The sequence below is a fragment of the Athalia rosae genome, chromosome 3 (genome assembly GCF_917208135.1).
Source record: "Athalia rosae chromosome 3, iyAthRosa1.1, whole genome shotgun sequence".
NCBI lineage: Eukaryota > Metazoa > Arthropoda > Insecta > Hymenoptera > Athaliidae > Athalia > Athalia rosae.
The window spans coordinates 23,180,549-23,202,425 of record NC_064028.1 but is presented as its reverse complement, the minus strand read 5'-3'; the positions used below and the strand labels follow the sequence as shown (position 1 = coordinate 23,202,425).

General features: G+C 41.5%; 1 protein-coding gene across 11 annotated transcripts in view; it reads left to right on the top strand.

The window, feature by feature from the left end:
• LOC105686800 (zwei Ig domain protein zig-8-like) overlaps positions 1–19,364 on the top strand; it is a 208,303-nt gene extending 188,939 nt beyond the window's left edge. For 10 of the 11 annotated variants that reach the window (XM_048653209.1, XM_048653213.1, XM_048653212.1 and 7 more), the window contains 5 exons: positions 5,315–5,481; positions 7,586–7,796; positions 14,552–14,679; positions 15,674–15,842; positions 17,391–19,364. In XM_048653209.1, coding sequence (XP_048509166.1) covers positions 5,320–5,481; positions 7,586–7,796; positions 14,552–14,679; positions 15,674–15,842; positions 17,391–17,482 — 762 coding nt within the window. In that variant the 5' untranslated portion in view covers positions 5,315–5,319 and the 3' untranslated portion in view covers positions 17,483–19,364. The remainder of the gene's footprint in view (positions 1–5,314; positions 5,482–7,585; positions 7,797–14,551; positions 14,680–15,673; positions 15,843–17,390) is intronic. The other variant, XM_048653207.1, reaches the window with a different exon arrangement.
• Positions 19,365–21,877: the final 2,513 nt, after the last annotated feature.

The window sequence follows — 21,877 nt, the reverse complement described above, 5'->3', positions numbered from 1 at the left end:
CGAAGCTCCTTTTTGCACCTTCGTTTTCACATAATTACGTCTTCTTTCTCCCGTTTTTCCTTTTCGTTCGAAGAGTCTCCTCGCGAAATAATAAATTCATTTTCTGTTGATTAAAGAGATTTCACGCGAACAAAATCAGTCCGAGCTTCTATACGTGATGAGAAAACCCATCTAATTTGCATAACGTTTTCATCCTACGCGTTCAGCGTAAAGTTGATCAAGGAACATTGATAGCAGGTACGTGAAAAAATTCGATCTCGAACAGAAAAGTGCAAGAAAAAAAAATATAACAATGACAAATGCTCAAAAATAACGAACGATTAAGTGTACAAAGATTAAGTGCACAAAGCGCTGGTATCAAATTTAATTGCACCCTTGACATTATTAGGATCCAATCAAGACTCACCCTATCAATTACCGGAGGGCAAGCCGTCACGGCATTCGGTCGCACCGTGTCGCACGATATACCGGGAGATATCGAACACCGCGAAGCAAATCGGAGACTGCAACGCGTGAAGTTGGAGCGCTGTTTTTCCTCCCCGAACCCGCGATTTCAATCACATTAAAAAAGTCGGGTGATTGATTCCTCTGGTTTCCGCGCGTGCATGCAGGTACGCGCGGAAACAATAACGGAAATAGTTTCGCGGATCGCGATGGTAAACGGATGGATGAATACGGCACTTTACGACTTCTCATGAATTTCCGTGTGTGCTGTTTTATTGCAGGAGAATTGAAACTCAAATAGAACACACGTATCCTAAGAGATGCTCGTATATTTCTCTCGTAGGCGGCAACAGATCGGTGAAACTTGAAACATGGTACGCGGAATAGCGAAAGCTAGCGGGAAAGTGTCATTGGAGTATTCCGTGTCCTTTGTAGTAGAAATGTACAATCGAGCGTATACGAAGGTGATCATATTTTACTCAGCTATTTCGCCTGATTCCAGCTCTGCCGCTGATTGGTCAAACTTGGCAAACTATGGGGAAAAAAGAGAAATTTCACGCTAGCTTCGCGAACTCCGCGACGTTCAGTTGCCAATTAGGTTCTTTTTATCAAGAAAACGTTCTATCGAGGCAGAAGCCCAGTTCCTCCGATGAGACGAGGCTATAGGGTACAGGGTGTTATAGTTTACAAACTTTAGCATAAGTTTCCCAGAAGGCTTACGAAGTTATAAACGAAACTTCCATCCAGCTCCGCTATTATATATATGTATATACGTCCACCCGGGAGAAAAGTGAAATTCGGAATATGCGGCAAAGCTTTCATTTCACACTTGAGTGGCCATTACCTGTTCAATTCGTAATTATTTTCATCCATTCGCAACGCGTGAATGTGTGATATTTTCAACCGACATTTTCTTAAATTCGAACCGCGTTCCGCGCGAGTCACGTTATTTCGTAGTCCGACTGAAAACGAGAGCTTCCTTTGAACCGAAAAGCTGAAAGATATTATCGCTAAAAAGCTACCGGAGTCGGGGCGTTTGTTTGCTATCTCCAAACCACAGTCAAGTCAGCCTCAGGCTGCGTAACGCGTTTCGATTTTGTTCCTTAACTGACGACACGTCAGGGCGTATTACCACGTGGAAAGAAAACCCCATCAATCACGGGAATTTATTCCGATAATATTTTTTCACGCAAAACCTAGAGAAAAGATCGCGTAGCCGATGACGTGCTTTGGATGAAAAAAAAAAAAAAAAACATTCCACCACGACGATCTCGGATCCTTCTTCTGGACCGCTCGACCAACCTTACACCGATTCTCGTACCTTCGATTCGGCCACCTTCTGATCACTATCTCCATCGTCCTCGGTGTAACGTGTAAGGTAGATTTGGGGTTTCGAGTAGTTTGGCGAATTCCTCCCCGGTGTTCGATCTATCCACCCTATCGTTCCCTGTCACGCCCATATGTCCGAATGTGCAGACCGCTAGGGTTGCGATCATTACGTCTTGTGTTCGCGGTCTTCATTTGTTGGTTTTCGCGAGTGCGAAATTAGAAAGAAATCAGACACCTCGGCGTGATTTTGGGCTCGGCTAAGGATGAATTTTGAGGGAATCTACGAGTTTCGATGTCGAATCGAAGCTCAGTTCCGCAACTAAAGAGGCTACTTACTTACCGATCCACACCTGCGCTGGAAAGGGAATGAAATTATTTGAGAAGCGCGCTGAAGTTTTCAAGTGACTTGGGAAAAGTGGGTTAAATCCGAACGAGTTTATACCGTCGTACAAGAGAAGCGGGCTACGACGGAGAAAGAAAAGTAACAGAAATCCGTTGAATCCCCCGTCTTAAACGACTCCATTAAGACAGTTTTGCTCACAGTAGAAAATCTCCAAACCACATAGGTGAGTTAAAAGGAAATGGAACTATCGGACAGTATCCGTTTATTTCACTCTGCCGAGAAACTTGGAATTAGAGTGAACCATCGCGGGGCTTAAGGTGGCCCCGGTCGCTCCCCCCTGCCCGGACTGAGCGCCGTAAAAAATGTGAAAAGTGCCGAACACTGAGTTTTGGGGCTCCCCACAATACAGCCACCCTAAAAATCTCGCAAAAAAGTTACCGCGAATAAAGCTAAATTCAGAATCGCTTTTTGACACAGACTCGGCGCTGAGCCTTCCCAAGAAAACTTTACTTTCGTGTTTCTTTCTTTTCTTCCTTACAGCGAAAGTTGTGCCGATAAAATCCCTGCGTTCCGAACTCCCTGTGACAAGCCGTATAAACTACCAGTCATGATCATCCCGATCGAAATGACTCCGTACGTACTTCTCACCATATTTGGTGAAAAAAAAAAAATCAACATTACATGTGTTCAAAATTGAAGGGGATGAATCTCCGCGAAAGAGAGATCGAAAATTTGGATCACATCGATAAGTTAATCCGTCAGTTATCACGTTATCTACCCTCAGGGACTTTTCATTTGGAGTAACAGAGCGAACATCCTCGTAAATTGTACGACTGGGGCGCATGTTTTTTTTCCTTTTCAACTCATGCGCAATACAGGCCTTATCTCGTTCGTTGACAACGTGTTCGATCAATTATTCAAGCACCCCGATGAAGTGTCACATGTAATCGGAAGTTCCTATTTTTTTTTAGTTTATATTGTACAGTTTTTTTCTTTTTTTTTTTATGATCAATTCAATTGGAACTTGGTCATAACAAGGTCAAGGTTGCAGAGCGTATTGAAAAGGCGATCTTTCACGGTGAGAAGAAAAAATTGTAATTGGATTCGCAAAAGTTTTTCTTTTTCAAAGTCACCGTCGATTCACCGTGGTAACCTTTGGTATTACCGTGTCTGAATAATGCAGACGTTCTTTTATTACATTTCATGCGCTTCCATATATTAATGATGTCTATTAATGATTGAGCGTGGAATTTTTAATTAGAAACCTCTCCGGTCGTTTTTATTAAATATTAAGACGCGCGATTGCTCTTTGGCAGATGTGCAGCTTCAAATTTTCTATGGAATGGAATGTTCACAATGTACAATCATTGCCGTTACTTTTTGCACGTCTTTCTCTACAAAGGTATTTAAATTAGACAATTTGGAGAAAGCGAGGTACTAATTTGACTCGGATCGCTGAGAACTTGATGAAGAACAAGAACGAGTAAGATACGGTATGTGCGGAAAAATATTTGATATCTCTCTGATTTTAAAAAATCGGCGAAATTTCACGTCTTTTCCATGTTCACCGTGATGGAATGACCTTACGAAAAAAAAAACAAAATATATTCTTCGAAGTAAAGAAGAACCGCGCGTTCCGCGACTCGAGGAGTCTGAGAATAATGATTCTTCAAACCTCTCTCCCCTACTCGATCTCCTACCTCCGTACGATCCTCGATGTCGTCGGTCCACGCATGCAAAACGTTCCCCAAAAAAGAAAGAGGTTGAAAAAAAAAAAGCAAAAACCGGTCGACGACTGCTGCAAGCGACAATTTCTATTTTACCCACCTCAACCCTTCTTTCGCCATGAGCCACCATATTTGAAGTGACGCACGGATCGGGTAAAAGATGAAAATCTCTCCTCTATGACAAGCTGTTCAAAGAGGGAGGCGCGAACGTGCAGAATATAAATCGTAAATTGCAGCATGTCGTCTTTTTTTCACGGCTCTTCTTCCTCCAACTTTCCTTCCGCCGCATGGATTCTTTCATTTCTTTTTTTTTCTCTCTCACTTCTGTTCCCAGTAACTTCCAAGGTTAGCGGAGGCCCGAAATCGCCGAGCTCAACTCATCTTTTTCAGGTGAAACGTAACTCGATCCATATCGCGTTGTAGTCTTCTGTCAGAACGTAGAGCGTATCGAGCTTTTTTTCTCCTTCGCGCAAAATATAATGCGATTCTTCGTACCTCTCGTCACACGACCTCGGGGACCTACGGTGTAAATCGGTTAGTTAGCGAAACTACCGTGAGTTGAATTTTACTACCCCGCCGGAGTTGATCTCGCTGTCGCTGTAAAACCATCCCCTTTGTTTACGGAGAGTTTCCGACGCACTGAATAAGTCACCGGGCTAACAAAGATGTTTCACTGTTTGAAAACGTGACGAAAAATGGAAGGAACAAATCCACCCGAGCGTATACCCTCTCTCGATGCTAGAAACAACAAGTGAAATTTTACGTGTATATTTTTCAACCCCCTACTCCGCGCCCTCGTCATTGTAAAGCAGCTTTGTAATAACGAGGTGAATTGCTTCGTCGCCCTTTTTTTTCTCCTGAAATAATAATCTCCGATTTTGAAATGCGAAGTAGTCTTGCCTTCCTCGAACTCGACTTATGCACGATAAGCAGATTACTTTTCATTCCGTATCAAGTACGAATCTATTGTTTCTTGCCAAAGTCTACGACGTGAGCTTATAGCGAATGATGTATGGTGCGGTTGGTTGGATTATACATGACACGGTATTACAGCGAAGACTCGAGAGCGACTATCACTTCGAAAACTCTGACCTGTGACCCCAACGGTTCTGGATACATTACACCTATGATTTTATTCTATTTCTTTTATTCATTTTTTCATTTCACATGCGTGACATGCCCGAGATGCTGGCGAATGCTGGATTGAAAAATAGGGCGCACAAAATTCTGCTACCAAGTTTAAGGAATTCATGGTTTCCTAGGAGTCGGAGGTTCAGCTTAAAGCTGAACTGTCCTTGCAATTTTGCGAACTGTTCGAGTTATGGCTCGTGAGAAACACGAATAACGAAATTCGAATGTTGCGATTTCACGGATAGAATTTCCACAGAAGTTTTGTAAAACCTTAATCCTCTTGGGTCTTCGAATATGAAAAAAAAAAAAAAAAAAAAAATGTTTTCTCACAAATTCACAGGAGGAATGACCTTCGGATCGAGGAGATTTAGGACGGATTTTCTGGAGGAGTGGCCAACCCCGGGAACAGGACCGTATTTCGATACAACGGTACACTCGAACATCACAGGACTCGTCGGAAAGACGGTTCACCTGGTCTGCAAGGTGAAAAACCTGGGGAACCGGACGGTGAGTCGTTCGTTTTTTAATTCAAATAACTCCGTTGGTTATCTCAGTGAAATAACGTTGAAACTCTAAATTCGGAAGTGATAATGAGATAATCGCATACCAACTGTTATGGAATAAGTTGAAATATCCAACGGAGTCAAAGTTGGATTTATAAGTTCTTAATCGCACTTTAGACTGACGCTATCTCTGCATCCTTCCTCTATCATTGCCCTCGCTAATGAGCATGAACTTTCACTCTGGATCTGCCGAGGGGAGGGTTGTAATTGGATAACTGAAATAATCGTCTCGCTTTCACAATGGTGAACCAAAGGATCGTTTCCCAAGCTACGTTACACCCTGCACAGTAGCACCGAATGCTACACTTCATTTCCAACCGTTGTCAAGACTATCGACAATCGCCAATCTTTCTCGCAAAACTTCATCTACAGTATAGTATGTAAATATGAGTACATCGAGTTTCATCCCTAAATACTCGGATTACGTCCGATCACGTTTGACCCAGTGACTCTGGAACTCGGTTCCCACAACAATGCGGGCTAATATCAGAGCTTTGTTTCGCGGCGTTAACGATTACGTGATCAACGTGTTGAAATAGTAATTCTGTTGTAAGTAATTAACAAGGCCGAGAACAAAGTAACAGCTCCAGCCAAGTTTGCCCGTGTGATAGCGTGAGTAACCTTTGGATGTGAGGATGAGCAGGATTGCGGTGCAGCTGATTCTTATTTGAGAACTGTTCGAGATTTTGTTAAATTTTTGAATGGACGCAAAAAAATTATATGCACCGTGTACATCAACTGGTCGTACGTAGGAGCTTAGGTATTACATTTGGAGCGGAAAAATGAAATGCATGCTAAACACATCAGGAAGGTTTTACGACAGTTCATAAATACCGGAGGATGAACGTCTTTTTCTCCACCGAGGTCGTAGAACCAAGTACAAGCACAGTTTTAATCCAAAAGCTCATTTGTATGCAAAGCAGGGCTCCCGTTTATACGAACCTCAGCCACACGTACGTTAGGTAAAATGTATTTTCCTGATAAATTCACTTCCAGTCTAACATTATGAATAAAATTAAGGATTTAATAAGGAATCCTTCCAACGCATTCGCGATCCTCCGAAATTGAAGAAACTTAACATCCTCGTTAACATTACGCTAAACAAATTATTTCTCATTTTCGATGATCATTGCGGCAAACGGGTAGAGCTTCCCGATGCATTCGTTGCTGCTCGCGTCGAGCAACTGGGAAATTTCAGTGTAAACCATTTCGAAATGAGCAAGGTATTCGTAGACGTTAAATGGATACCTACCGCTGAGTAAATGAACAAAATTCGGAAGTTGGCTACGAGCGAGCTTGTACCGAATTCTACATTCCCCGGTCTCGACTTAATCTCGAGATGATGCAATCGGTTTGCAGCTGTAAATTCATATGCGAGTACGCGCTGGTATGGATTTACCATAGAGTTCAAACATGTACGCAAAACTAATGCGGTTTGTGTCGTATACGGTTGTGCGAAGTATCTAGTTTAGTGGGGTAACAAAATTCTGAGTCCACCGCATCAAACGCTAATGGCATTTCCAGAATTGTTGGCTGAAAGCTTTGCACATTGAACTCCCTAACTCTTACCGACAAAGTTTCGTTTGAAAAGACTTTGAGCAGAACGACTGAACGGGTGGAATTAATTGTTTGAAACTTAATTCATTCCGACCGAAAATTAGAGGTAGCTTTTTCATTTCTTTTACATTAGCTGAAAAAGTTTAAGTAATCATCCACTTCGTGTAATTACAAAATGTTTTCTGCAAGCTTCTCAAATTATCTCATACTTCATACTTGCCCTCTGATGTCGATTCGGAAATAGGGTGAGCCCGCTCACATTCAGCCGTGCTCAAAAAGAACCTTAATCAACCTGGCAAGAAATTACTTTTTGATTTCTATGTTTCATATAATGTGGAGAATTCTGATTACGGAAATTTCATCAGTGAATGAAACCTTGAACTCTGGATGATGTTTTACTCGATTCGACGAGATTTCAGTCCACGCCACGTCTGCCGATCGCCCAATTAACCGTGTGAATCAATCCGACATCCGATTCATGGATTTTTCAGGTATCTTGGGTTCGTCACAGGGACATTCATCTGCTGACCGTTGGTCGGTACACGTATACGAGTGATCAAAGATTCGAGGCACTCCATTCACCGCATTCCGAAGAATGGACTCTCCGAATTCGATATCCTCAACGGAAGGATTCCGGCCTATACGAATGTCAAATATCGACTACACCGCCCATGGGTCATCCGGTCTACTTATCCGTTGTTGGTGAGTAGCGATTATACTGTAAAAAATCAACGTCCGTACGGACTAATTTTACCGCAATTTTGACATTCGATTCGCTCGCCGATGCTTCGTCGCAATCAGCCTGATTATCGATCGGCACGATGCCCTGATATCCCTGACGTCAACGTGTGCCGAGCTCATTATGGCGTTTCATCATAAATGCGAGCAACGAACTGCGTTGCAGTTTATCCGATTCACTTTGTCCCGGTCGTCGTAAATGCGGCAGCACTCAGATTGATAAATCGGTAGGAGTGTGTAGCGAGCGTATAGTTACGAGTTCGCGTTTAACGAGGACGGTCGCTTCTCCTCGCGGACGGGTAAAAGCTGCCTCCCAATTTTCACGTAACCGTATTTAATGTGAATAACGCTGTAACAATGCCGGAACAATGTGGAGCGCACTGCTTCATCGGTATCTGGAAACCTTATCGGACAATTTAAGGGGAGTTTCATGTAAACTCCGGCAGAAAGACTCCGTACTACACGCTTCTACGTAGTGGCCGGCGTTCCGGCTATTCCAACGCCAAACGATCCACTTAATGGGATAAAAATTGCGACATTCCAGTTAAATTTCTTTCCCCTGAATGGTCGTCAGTTCTAGTACTTGGCAGTATCCGTTACTTGTTATATAAATTACATCGCGGCGCGTACTGGAGATAAAAAAAAAAAAAAAATATCGAGCGAATGCCGTTCCGTCGACTCTTCCCGCCCGTCCATCGCGGGTTCCCTAATAAAATGAGCAAATTGCAGTTTTGAAGCATCATCGTCTGAAGTGACTCGATTCAGTTAGATGATGCGATTTTCGCTTCCGGTTGTCATGGGTATGCTTTGGAAAAAAGAAGAAAAAAAAATTAGTTACAATAGGGAGAGTCACTTTTTACACTCGCGACGAAGAATTAAAACTGCATGTCCTTTTTTTTTTTTTTTTGTAAAAGCATGCGGTGTAGCGGACTGTTTTTGGCGAGGAAGCCAAATATCTGTGGTCTTCCAAGTCAACGAGCTAGCCATTTTCCATGTAAGTCAATAACAATAACATCCATTGAGGTCAGCAAGATAGGTGGAAAGTTGAAATTAGTTGCATGCATACGGCTTTTAAGTCGAACTTGGAAAAAAGGCACCGTGCCAACGCGTTACGTGATTACCCAGCAATCATTTGAAAATCGACCGGTTGTTGATCACAGAATTTCTCAATCATGTATCGTACAAAATTTTGTGCAACGTGCATAAGATTGGGTGAGAATATTGGATATGGATAAAAATTAAACGGACCGTAGATATCAGTGGTATCGAGAAAGGAGTAATAGCTGGCCATAATTCGTGAAATTTCTCACATTGTGGTGGCTATTCAAATGTTGAAGGTAGGTGTTCTACCGTCGAAGATTGGTTTCCCGCAGAAAGGAAAACGGAGGGAGTCGGGGTTACTCTAACCACAAGGTGAACTGGGTGGAATACGAAATTTGCAAGTCTTTCATCAATCCAGTCAATCGAGACTTCGTGGTGGATTACAACGACATCAAAGACCAGGCCGCGTTTTGATAACGCAAGTCACGGGCGAAGCCAATTATCTCGAAGCTAATGATGCTACGCATAAGAAAGCTCGTTGAACCTCCGCTTCTTTTTCTTTCCATCTCTTGATTTCGTTCGCTTTTGCCTTTTCATTCGTTTCCTTTTTCTGTCTCGCCTTTTGCTAGAATTGGTAGCAGTTGCCTGCCACGTCTTCTTCGTTTTCTACTAAACGTTAGATGAACTTATGAATACAGAAATAGCTGCGATTCTCTGATTGGGAAAATGAATTTAAAGCGCTCTATAATTCCGACGGATACAGCTTACATTTGTTAACTGATATTCGCTTATCAAAATCAAACAGTTGCGTGAGCATAATATTATACGAGGGTCAGTCGATGCGCTCCAGGTATTACGCGAACCGAATGAGCTTTTTGTGACGTAAAAACTCCGTCGCCCCTTGGATTGTTTTCGATTTTGTGGTAGAGGAAAATATTTTTTAATATATGCTATTCTTGTGTGTTGTGATGTCGGACATTCGAATTTATCAGTTAAATTGGTCTATCTATGGAATTGATCGAATTATCGCCAATTTTTCACTTTTCAGAGCAGAAAAATTCAGTTATCTCGATGGGAAAAATTCGTAGCTCAATTTGACCAACAGATTCGTGTTCTTGGGGTCAAAACACGTTAGAAAAGTATCCTAATTTGTCGAATACTTCATTTTTTGCTCAAAATTTGGAAATTTTCCAAGCCAATTCATGCATGAGTCAAAATATTCGAATTTCTCGGTCTACGAGGGAGCTCGAGCTTTGCTGGAGTCAGCGTAGCCACGGGCGCGCGGTTTGTTGTGGGCCGTGACCTCTGCTCAGCCCCGAAGGTGACGTCTCACAACAAAGCGCTACGCTGCTGGCTACCTGCAAAGCTCGGGCCCCCTAGTAGACCGAGAAATTCGAATATTTCAACCCATGCATAACTTGCGAAATCAAAATGGGTCTACCACTAAAGCCAATCGATGTGTTTTAATTTTTCTGCTGCCAACAGCGAATAATTGATGATTACTCGATCGATTGCGTGAGTAGATGATTTTGGCTTTCAGATTTGGATTCCTGAGCTGATTATACGTGAGATCACCCTTGAAAAGCCAAAAAAAAATTCGATTTTTTAGCAAAAAATGAATCATTGTTTTAATTGAGTTTAACATGCTTTTCTTACGTATTTTGACCTCAGGAATCCGAATCTGAAAGAAAAAATGATCTATCTCCAAAATTTACCGAGTTATCGCCAATTTTCAGCTTTTTGGGGTCAAAAATAAAAAATTGATTTTTTATTCTATTTTGATGTAATTTGAGCTCAGGAATCCGAATCCGAAAGGAAAATTGATCTATCTTCAAAAATGACCGAGTAATTCTCATTTTTTCGCATTTTTTGGCATAAATTTGAGAATATCTCGAAGGGAAAAAATCGTAGCTCAATTTGGACAACGGATTCGTGTTCCTGAGGTCAAAATACATAAGAAAAGTGCCATACGATCAATTTCAAAAAATAAAAATTTTTGGCCAAAATTTGAGATTTTTCCAAGGGGTACCCCTTACGATTTTTTCAAATTTTGGCCAAAAATTTTTATTTTTTAAAATTGATCGTATGGCACTTTTCTTATGTATTTTGACCTCAGGAAGACGAATCCGTTGTCCAAATTGAGCTACGATTTTTTCCCTTCGAGATATCCTCAAATTTGTACCAAAAAATGCAAAAAAATGAGGATAACTCGGTCATTTTCACAGATAGATCAATTTGTCTTTTGGATTCGGATTCCTGAGCCCAAATTACATTGAGATAGACTAGAAAATAAATTTTGTAGTTTTGACCCCAAAAAGCTGAAAATTGGCGATAACTCGCTAAATTTCGGAGATAGATCAATTTTTCTTTCAGATTCGGATTTCTGAGGTCAAAATACGTAAGAAAAATGTCATACAATTCATTTTTTAAATACTTTATTTTTGCCCAAAAAATTGAAAAAATTCAAGGGGGTATTCCTCGTTCGTCACAGCCGAATCAACGTGGATGTAGCGTTCCTTTTCTGGTGAAAACTTCCGACGTATTTCGCATTTCTATTCACGTTCGGATTTTTCCGATGCAAAATTGGTGAACGAAGTGTAATCGAGAATAGGGATGCTCAGAACCGTTGGGAATTCGTCGTAAACCAGGTCATCCGAGGTACCGAGGTACTGCGGGTCCATAAACTTCTTGTAAGGTATGGTACGGTCGAATTTTGCTGCAAGCCAAACCCTTTCCTTCGTCAACCCTTACCACCGTATTACGTCACCACAGGCTTTAAAGTCGCTCGCTTCAGTCCATAGTGAGGAAAACAAGAGATACCCGCAAGTGTTCGGGACCCAAGAATCGTAGCGCCGCCCGTTCTGAAATATGATCTTTGCACACTCGCAAAAAGTCACCAAAATTTTTTGTGGACATAATGAAAACAGCGATATCAAGATCGGACGTAGGTACGGGTGTTGTATGTCCTCGGTTTTAACCGACATAATGAAACAAATCTAGGACAAGACCGGAAATAATTGGACGTTGTTTCAGGTCCTGTGTAATTGACGATCTATGATTCAACGAATTTACAATTTTGATAATCTTTGTTTTTAAAATACCGCAGTTTGCGGTACGTTCCGATGATGGATGACGCGTGATAAATATCGGCGGACCGCCGGTGCCAATGTATTTCCAAATGGTTGAAGATTAAAGCTAGTAGAGCTTTAAATTAAACGTACATCGGTTCAATACGGCGCACACTGGTTTCTCGTTTTGGCTTACAGCCAAGATCGTTCCGGTCATTTTATCCAAAATAGAGGAATTGATACCGACGATTCTACGGTCAGATAGAAAATATCTGTTCGCCCCGTTGTCTCTAACAATAAAATATCCAGCGCGCTCCGATCGTCCCGTTCATGTCAAAAATGAATTCACGGTTCCACTCGAGAAAGAGATCTTTTCATTCGTTGTAGCCGATTAAATTTCCAACTACCTGAAACCAAACGGGGGTAACTCGGGCGGTGTGCACCTGGTGAATCATCGTGTTTCTTCTTTCGTTTCTTCTTTTTGTTATTTCCTGAAAACTCCAGGTCCGATGTTACAACGTTGTACATTAGAGTGAGGGTACCTACTTTGCCGTAGTCCTTTGTGGTAACGACTCTTGTTCAGCAGTTTCTAGAGTCCCTTTATAGTAGAAGGCAGTACCATTCGAAATAGGACGTACCCAGAAGTAGATAGGGTACCCTACGCCAGACCCACCCAGAACAGAATCGTACCCGAGAGCACATTTGGCTGTAATTAATTTCGATCGGTAATGGCGCGAACGGAAGGTTATTATCGACCAAGGAATGCTCATTCCCTATCCTGGTTACGCCCAGGAATAGACGAACCGAGAGGGCCAACCGGCGTTGGCGAGGACCCTGGCGATATGAAGCGTAACATATGTGCCTCGTACTTCCCAGTTACACTCTCGATTTATCCCTCAACCCACCTTCTCGTCCTACGGACCTCCACCCCCCACCCCCGCCCCCACCCCCCTATAATACTTTATACATGTATATCCGCTGGCGATACCTACCTACATACATATAATATCGTATGTAGTAGTAAATGCGTTGGGTTATACGGCTGGTTCACAGCCGTTCATACGCCCGTAGCTAATGTCATCCTCTTGGGCCCACTGAACGTTGTATATGTGCTCCTCTGCACCCTATTTGGCCTTCATATGTCCCGGGTGACCTCCTACATCCCTCATCTCCCGCTGGAGCTACAGTCGCAGCCTCGCTGCGTCTTATCTACGGTTTTGAGATATGTTATACTCCAGACTAACTGATGTGGTCACGTTTGCATGCTACGTATTGGAAGGATATTGTCCGGGCTTTGATACATTCAAAATACGTGATGTCTTCGCGGCACTGCGAAATTTGCACACGTGATTTCTTGCGAACAACGGATGACGCTGTTCGTCGGTTGAAAAATTATTCGGGACTATTCAAAAAACATGCGGTTCGAGTTGGACGAGAAACTTAGCGCGGGCTGGGATCGCGAAATGTACATGGAATGAATATTCACGGTGTACACGTGTCGCATCCATCGATAACGATCGTCGTGAAAAATATAGTTCGAACATGTTCGGGGAGGGGGGAGGGGGAGTTGACCCGGAAACCACGTGCGCGATTGGACTTTCAAAAATGTTCACGCCACGTACCTTACCCAGTGAAATATTAGCTCTTCCTGGCATACAGCGTCTCTGGTAAACCGCTTCTTCATTCCAACCACGATCCGGAGTACGTTACGGACCTACCCGACCAACTATTTCCCGATAACAAAGCAAAGAGTTTCACAACCGAGTGGCCTAATTCAACGCCAACCATCGGTGACGAAAACTTCAAGAAAATACTCTTCCAATTTCATGAGAAATAATTCTGAAATGCTTCAGGATAAGCTCGATTTACTCATGTCCAGTAAATCTACGAACGTTCGTGTTTTTCGGTTCTTCCGACTTTCCATCAATATGATTGATTTTTCGGAAAAATGCCAATACGGTTTCTTGCGCCATGCAGTCTTGAATTTCCGTACAGCATCGAGGCGGGGTTCTTCAGTTGGAATTTTTAGATTGGACGATAAATGATGACAGAATAGCATAGCGAATGACGTACCGGCAGGTCGACGTTACGGGGCATATCTATTTGACGATTTCCGCCGAGGTCACGAAGGGGTGTTCGCATATCTGTACAGTAAATTTATCCTACGTTTGAGGTTGACATTGAAAAATCCGAGCGCCGGTGTCTATAATCGTCGTTTCCACCGGAGGTTTGGGAGATGCGGGGTTAAAGGTAAAGTTTTCGGGTGAAATCCGTCAAGTTGACGCGATAAACGTAGACTATTGTTTGTTTCTCTGGAGAGTTTAGTAGGGGAGCATAAAGGCTCGCGAAACGAATACCGCGTACAGATAACTCAAGTTGACTCGCGAGTTCACGCTGGTTGAGTAACGGCTGAAAACAAGTAAAAAGCGACAAGTGGAAAGATAAAGAACCCATACCGCCCGCGCCGCCGGGAAAAGCATCGGGCTATTTTCTTCGAATACGTTAGACGTTCCTAAACCGGAATTGAAATCAGCCGACATTTCTAGACTCCGGCCGTGCGTGATCCACGGATGAATTAATCAAGAATATTTCATTCTATTTTCATTTCAGAGCCAATCACCGAGATCATTGGAGGACCTGATCTCTTTATCAATAAGGGAAGCACCATTAACCTTACGTGTCACGTTAAATTTGCTCCGGAACCACCACCGACTATGATCTGGAGCCACAACCGCGAGGTAATTCATGGATTTATGGCCGTCGCCTCACTTTGTGGATCTACATAAATATGTATAGCATGTGTGTTGAACTAAGCACACGCGTAGGTACGGGTCTGGTGATAGATTTACATTCGCTTCCAATTTACGGATGTTCCGAGTTGCACGATACATATTATTTTTTATTTATTTTTTTTTCGTTCTTTTCCTTTCAACTTTTTTATCGTGAGTTAGTAGTTTAAAAATATGTTCCCACAATGTAAAATTCTTTATTGCTTTCTCTTTTTCTCTTCTCTTTCTTTCTCTTTTTCTCGGTCGGAGCTAGGGTACCTGACAGAAATGAATTAAAATTCCGGAGAAAGTTTAACAAACTTTGCGTGCTTTTATTTTGTTTCAACCCACATAGCCACACCTCATAGCATCGAACTAAATTATACAAGTAACTTAAAGTTGAGACTTTAATTTTCGTAACATGTTTATGAGATTTTTTCTTTTTTTCCTTTTTTTTTTTTTTTGCCCGTTTTAAACGGAATAATAAAGTTCACGCAATTTTACCTCAGAGTCAGAAACATTTTGAATAAATCAACAATTGGCAGGCTTTAATATGATTCGAAAAATTTTATGTAAATTTTTATTCATGTTCAATTTTCCATACGTAGTACAGACAAGTGGGACGTGATTTGTAAAACGGCGAAAGAGCAATTACACGGCATTCAGATTTTAAATACGAAATATTCCAATGCGGTATGAAACGTGAAATGTAAAGGATAGGTAAAGAAAAAAAATTTGAACAACGGCTAATCGAAAGAGCTTCGGGCTACTTACACGACTAACAACAAGTTTTTCTGAACTTTAAATGCGCGGGGGTTCAGCGATTTTTGTTTCTTTTTTTTTCGGTTGACTCGACGGAATACGTCTTTTAGGGGTTGCAGCGTCGCGCGTAGAGCGCGCGTAGAGTATAGAGATCCAGATGATTGAGCGTATGCTAAAATTTTCCTTTTCTCGTTGCCCACAGGCGATTAACTTTGACTCACCGAGAGGGGGGATCAGCCTGGTAACGGAAAAAGGCCCAGTGACTTCCAGTCGTCTTCTTATCCAGAAGGCAATCCTGAACGACTCCGGTCTTTATACGTGTTCACCCAGCAACGCTAATCCTACCAACGTCAGGGTCCACATTTTGAACGGTAAGAATATCGCCTCGCGATATACGGAAATATGGAAATTCAATCCGAAGCACAATATCCACAGGCATGCATTGTTTGGAATATAATTCCCGATCAATTCTATACCGAGTTTTTGTACGCGCAACTCGAGTTTTGAAAAATTTCGTTTTGTTCGAATGGACAAACATTTCGGCTTGTTAACGGGCGGTGTTTTTTTCTGTCAATCTATACGGATAGATTGTTGGGAATAGGAAAACGAAAAACGGGGGGAAAAAAAAAACTCGCGGTATCCGGCACAGATCGAATTTTTCGGAACTCCGAATACCTGCGGTGAAATAAAATCAACGTATTCGTTTTCTCATAAATTTGGGGCGCGCTAACGCCACCGTCGTTAATCAAACAACCGGCAATATTGCGTTGACGAAATTTATTCGTCGAAATATACGTCTTCGCGTCGTCATTCGTCGAAATGTTTTTTTTTTTTTTTTTTTTCAACCGTCATCGCAGCCTTCCGGTATTTTTTGTCTTCGATTGAAAATTATCGTACATTTCACTCCGCGGGAACTATCGGATCCCGTTTCGAACAATGCCATCGATTCTCTTATTCTACTCAACACCATGTTTCGAAATAATGATGCCGGAAAGGAGAACCCTCAGGGGTTTCATAATGCTGAACAGACAGGCTAACGAACGACCCGAAATGAGGACCGTTGCTACCCCTCGGCATTTCAAGCTGCAAGTTTTGACGAATTAAAATGTAAATTAACCGTGCCACTGTAACGCCGCTAACAGACCGTGACGTAATATGAACCGGTATGAGTTTTCGTGCCTCGGTTATGACGAATCTTTCACCGTAAATACGAACGGCCATTGTTCAAGAAATAACTTTGCTCTTTAGCGGGTGAAAATTTTACGAAATTCGGATCTCCGATTGTAAAGCGATTACGGAACGCGCAACTACCGCAAGGTTGACGTCCCATTCTATTATCATTGCACTCCGTGTGCGTAACGAAAAAACAATGTTCAGTTCGGGGTCCTACATTGATACGGGGCTCATCATCGTGGTAAACTGTAGGGACGCCCGTTATTACTCAGACATAAACTAATTTCGCGCTGCTGCCGTGAACAGCTACCCGAGTCTTCATTATTATACCGAATGGAAATCGTCCTCGCAAACATTTCGGTCGTAGGATCGAGGCGCCAAATTATCTCTCAATAGGACTACGAGTCCCGCTGGCACTTTGGCTGTTGGGTCGCGGTGAATGAGAACAAAATCAAGCCCCATCTGACCCGGACCACCTATTCCTGTTTGTTCTGGTCAAGCTTTACAATTGCACGAAATATCTTCGATAAGCTGTTGTCCGCGAAGCATACGGAGTCGACTGGTTTCGTAGAACTATCGTCTACGGTGGTAATGGAAATCAGAAACAGATTTTTCAACTGGATAATTAAAAAGTAGAGAGTTGTTAACCGATTTTGTTTTTCTTCAATGTTTCCCGTGTTTCGTCAGATGGATGCAAAATCATACTTGTACGTAAGGGTGAGACTATAGCGTGGAATTTGTTTCAGAAGAACACCCAGCTGCGATGCATCATGGCAGCGGTGACAAAATGGCAGCCACTCTGCTTCCGGTAGTCGCATTTCTATGGTCAATTTTTTAAAATAGTAAAGAAGATCAGCAGTCCAACGAGAAAAATACTGCCCTGTTCACCAAAAAATCAGGCAAAGTGAGTCCTCAATTATTTCATTTTTAGTGATCAGAGTGTTTTATAATCTGTCCGAATCTACGGTGTCTGCATTTCGGCAGAAGCCTGAAATCGGTAGACATTTCAGAAGAGGCGAAGATATTGCGCTACGTGGATAATATCGTTCCATGTGATCAATTTGGTGCAAGTTTAGTCTGTGACTCGAATGTAAATTTCACTATCTTTTTATACGGGGGAAAAAAACCTAATTGAAAAAAATGAATATTCACGATTCGATCGGCCATTCCTACGAGCAGGGGAATGCCTTTTACGATGAAATTATATAGTAACTAGAGAAGCTCTGTAAATAAATGCACAATATTGTACATATCACTCGGATACCTATTGAACAAAAGAGAAGAAAAATATTAAGATTGAAAAAAGAAGGAGACGTGAATTATGAACCACACGTCACTAGTCTATAAAATTTCAATTAATTATTGAAACGAACCAAATAACGTTGTCAAGTGTCTGTAGATATATTTGAAACGCAACGGAATCCGGTAGTCCGTTCTGTTTTTTTCAAACTAGACATTAACTGCGCAGCTGTGTCGATTCTCCAGTGCAGTGGGTAGATCAGGTAAGGTCGTTTTGGGGTACGAAAACTTGCGCAGTTTCTGGTAAAATTTAATCGACTCGGAACGTGGCAAAAAAAATATTATCCGTCAATAGCACTTGAGTGTAGTCTTGAAGTCGCGTTGAAGACGCCTGAATTTTGTGAATAATGTAAATAAAATTGAATTGATAAAAAAATAGAAAGAAAAATGTGAATCACTCGATCGACAGAAGTGCAATATCGAAGATTTCTTCGGCTGAAAATTTTTCAACGAACGGATGTGTGTAATTAGAGAAAGAAAGGAGAATTGATCTAGCGTAGATCGCTTTGCCGTTGATCGTCAAATCACGTGGTGTAACTTCTAACGCGGATTAAATAATTGTCATATATAATTAACGAGACTCTTACGAACCAAATTATAGTGTCTGTAATTATGATACATCTAATTAAACGATCGTTTGAATAACGTACGCATAATTTGAAAATTTCGAGATAATAAAGAATTAAATAGGTTATAAGGTAACGAGGTACTCCTAATTAGCGGACAACGAGTAGTGGGTACGTTTTGTAAATAATAACGAAAAAAAAAAAGTAACATAATAATTGTAATGATATTTGAATCACGTATTCAAAAAATTAACTAAAATTCGTATACGCGTATACGTATATACATAGGTGTAATAATATCGAGATTGCGTAATGATTGAAGATTTAAAAAAAAAAAGAGAGAAAATTTCATATGAAGTATCTGTCGATAATTTACCGTTGGCAAAAACATATTATTGATTGAAGTTTTCAATATTTTATCAAACATTGTGATATAGGATAGATCGTAAGATGTTGGATGTTATTGATGTGTTGAATAAAAATCACATTAAATATCACGCTGTACCAACGAAAGGAAAACAGAAGCTGCGATATTTGAGAACGATTCGCGTTCACGACCCATTCCAAATGAAAATTCGTTCGTTGGTTGCCAAATGAAATGTGCGAGTGTTATATGAATTCTATTGTCAGATTTTGATATACGCATCCGTATTAAAGAGAAAAAAATAATTACCTTTTGTTCTACGAGACTATACATGTATATATAGGTGTACCGATCTGCGAAAAATTTTTCACACGAATCATCCCCAACCATGAAAATAAAATTGAACCTGTAATTTTATCAATTCGACGAATGGTCGAAATTTTCATTTACTTTTTTCACAGATGTGTCAATAAACGATCACGTAAATCAAGGTGGATTTTTGGTGACGATAAAAACTTACAGAGGAATTTACATCTTCGTTGCTCCTCTTTTTTACATCATCTAACAACTTTGATGTAATTTTTTATTTATAGCTCATTCGTTTACCTACCTGTCTAATCGAATCGATCATCCCGACCGGTCTGATTGGTTCGAACGAATAATTTTTTTAAAAGTCGACGGAACTAACGACGCGCACGGAGTTCTTCGGGTTCCGGACGCTGCAGGTAAGTGGAATATTCATCTGGAAGAAAATGGAAGATGAAAAATGTGGCTCATGGCACCATAGAATGCGATTTTATTTTCAAACAGAAAAGCGAGGAATCCAGACACGTGTATAACGGAAATTTACTTTCGACCTCGACCGAAATTCAATCTGTTCGATTTTTTTCTTATTTTTCTTCGGGATGAAGTTGCACGTTTACGTATTTCGTTCTCCTCACATTTCATCTGAAATATGCAAAGTAGTCCGCGCATGGAACGACTTTCATTTGCCTGCAACTCGGATATTCATTCCGTTGGAAATACCATTGTGAGAGCAAAGAGATTCCAATAATCTTGGCAATACATGCAGCAGCGAAGCTTTCGCGTGCGGTCCAAATCACTAGGCTACGTGCTTCTTTGAGCTTTTCAAGATGCTTTGTTCCATGTTTTTGAGTCGCATACACGTGGGACTGCTTTTGCGTCGTGTGTGGCGCATAACCTTAGGTAACACGGGGGGCCCTTCCCACCGACGTAATTGCTTGATGAAAGTGCAAAGAGAATAGGGAAACGTATTTCTTCAACTGAATCCCTTTGTATCTCGCCATCTTCGCACATCTCGAGAAAATAAAATGGAGAGGCTTACCGTTGAAAACCGCCGGGATAGTGAAATTTTCTGGAAGTAACAAAAATAAAACAAAAAAAGGAAAATAACTCTCAGAATTTCGTCTTTTGACAAAGGAACCTGCTTGGAAAAAGAAAGACTTTAACACAAGAGCGTGTGGCGATATCAGAAAACCCGTAAATGAAAGATAGAAAGAATGTCCGCTTTCTGGATAAACGTTCCACCTTCCGTGTGTATTTCCGAAGATATTTTCATTTTTCACTTTCCAACCCGAAAACCACCCCGATAGAATTTTCCAAACACCCCTTTGTGGTTTGCGGCAGCTTTCGTAGCGACGTCCGGATTCATAATACAAGCTCGAAAGTCAAGGGTAAAAGATTAAGGGAAATCGGGGCGTGCTGGAACCAGGGAAGAAGAAATATTTCCAAAGAGTTCGACAGACGGAAATACGAATATCTCACGAATGGGTATCGACCGAGCGAATATCTTCCTCTTTTTCTCTCTCCCTTTCCCCCGTTTGCTTGCGCCGGTAAATTTGACGGTTAATTACAACGAATATTGTATTTTAAATCATTTATCCTCGGCGTTAACCACACGTCGCATAATTACAACGGGTAGTGTTGTATACCCGTGACATCGGGTTGATTATACTTTCGACGGAAAATTGTGCCGTAATTTTGAGGCACGGGATATTTGCTATTAATTTCGAATCGTATAATTTAACGCGATTACTTAAACCCCCTCGTGCATAACCGTATGGCCTCGTACGCCGCGATGGTCGTGACCACAAATATAACAATACCTGGGCGTAACGTCGGTTGAAACATCAATTTGTTCGCATGGATTAACGATACAGTTGGTACGGTATATGTACGCATGCATACCGCGTTGTACACGTGTAATAGAATGTTCAACACGCCTCGCAAGTTCTGCGAACTAAACTCCAACACGCGTTCTAAATTTTCCTTTTTTTTTTTTTATTTTTTTTCAATTTTTTTTTTTGTTTTCCGCTCCTATTATACCAGATTAAATTTCAACTAACGGAGGGTTCGTAACTAGTTCGGTATAAAATTCTCGAAGCTGCAGCGTGAGTCGAGTTCCGCGGCTTCTAGAATTCGAACCCGGCGTAAGAGATGGAAGGGGTGATTAATTTTAAAGTTCTACAATTTATCGCGCGAATTATACGGACGCGTTATACGTATACGTAGACCGTAAAACGTGGCGTATCGCAATTTCATTTTGTCAGTACGATACGTAGACCGGTAACGAATTTATCCAACTTCCATAGATAATTGGGTGTCTGGATAACTGCGAATGTTGGAATAGATTTTACGTGGGTGAGAAATAGCCGCGGTACATAAGGTACGCGCGGTATACGTAAGATTAATGAGATTCGTTAGCGATATGGTTCAGCGGTCAGATCCGCTCAACTTCGACAATGCATCTCGTATAATAGATCAAACAGCATCATTATTCAAACGCTCCACAGCCAAGGGGTTAATACAATAGGTCAATCATCGTACTGCCACCCCTATATATACCTATACTTGACCGAGAACCCATTTGCCGCGATAATCTCAGGGGGGGGGGGGGGGGGGGGGGAAATGGGAAACCAATCGCTTGAGGTTCTCGCAACGAAGGAGGTGAATTCCCGCGAATTATTAAAATCGCGTAATGATT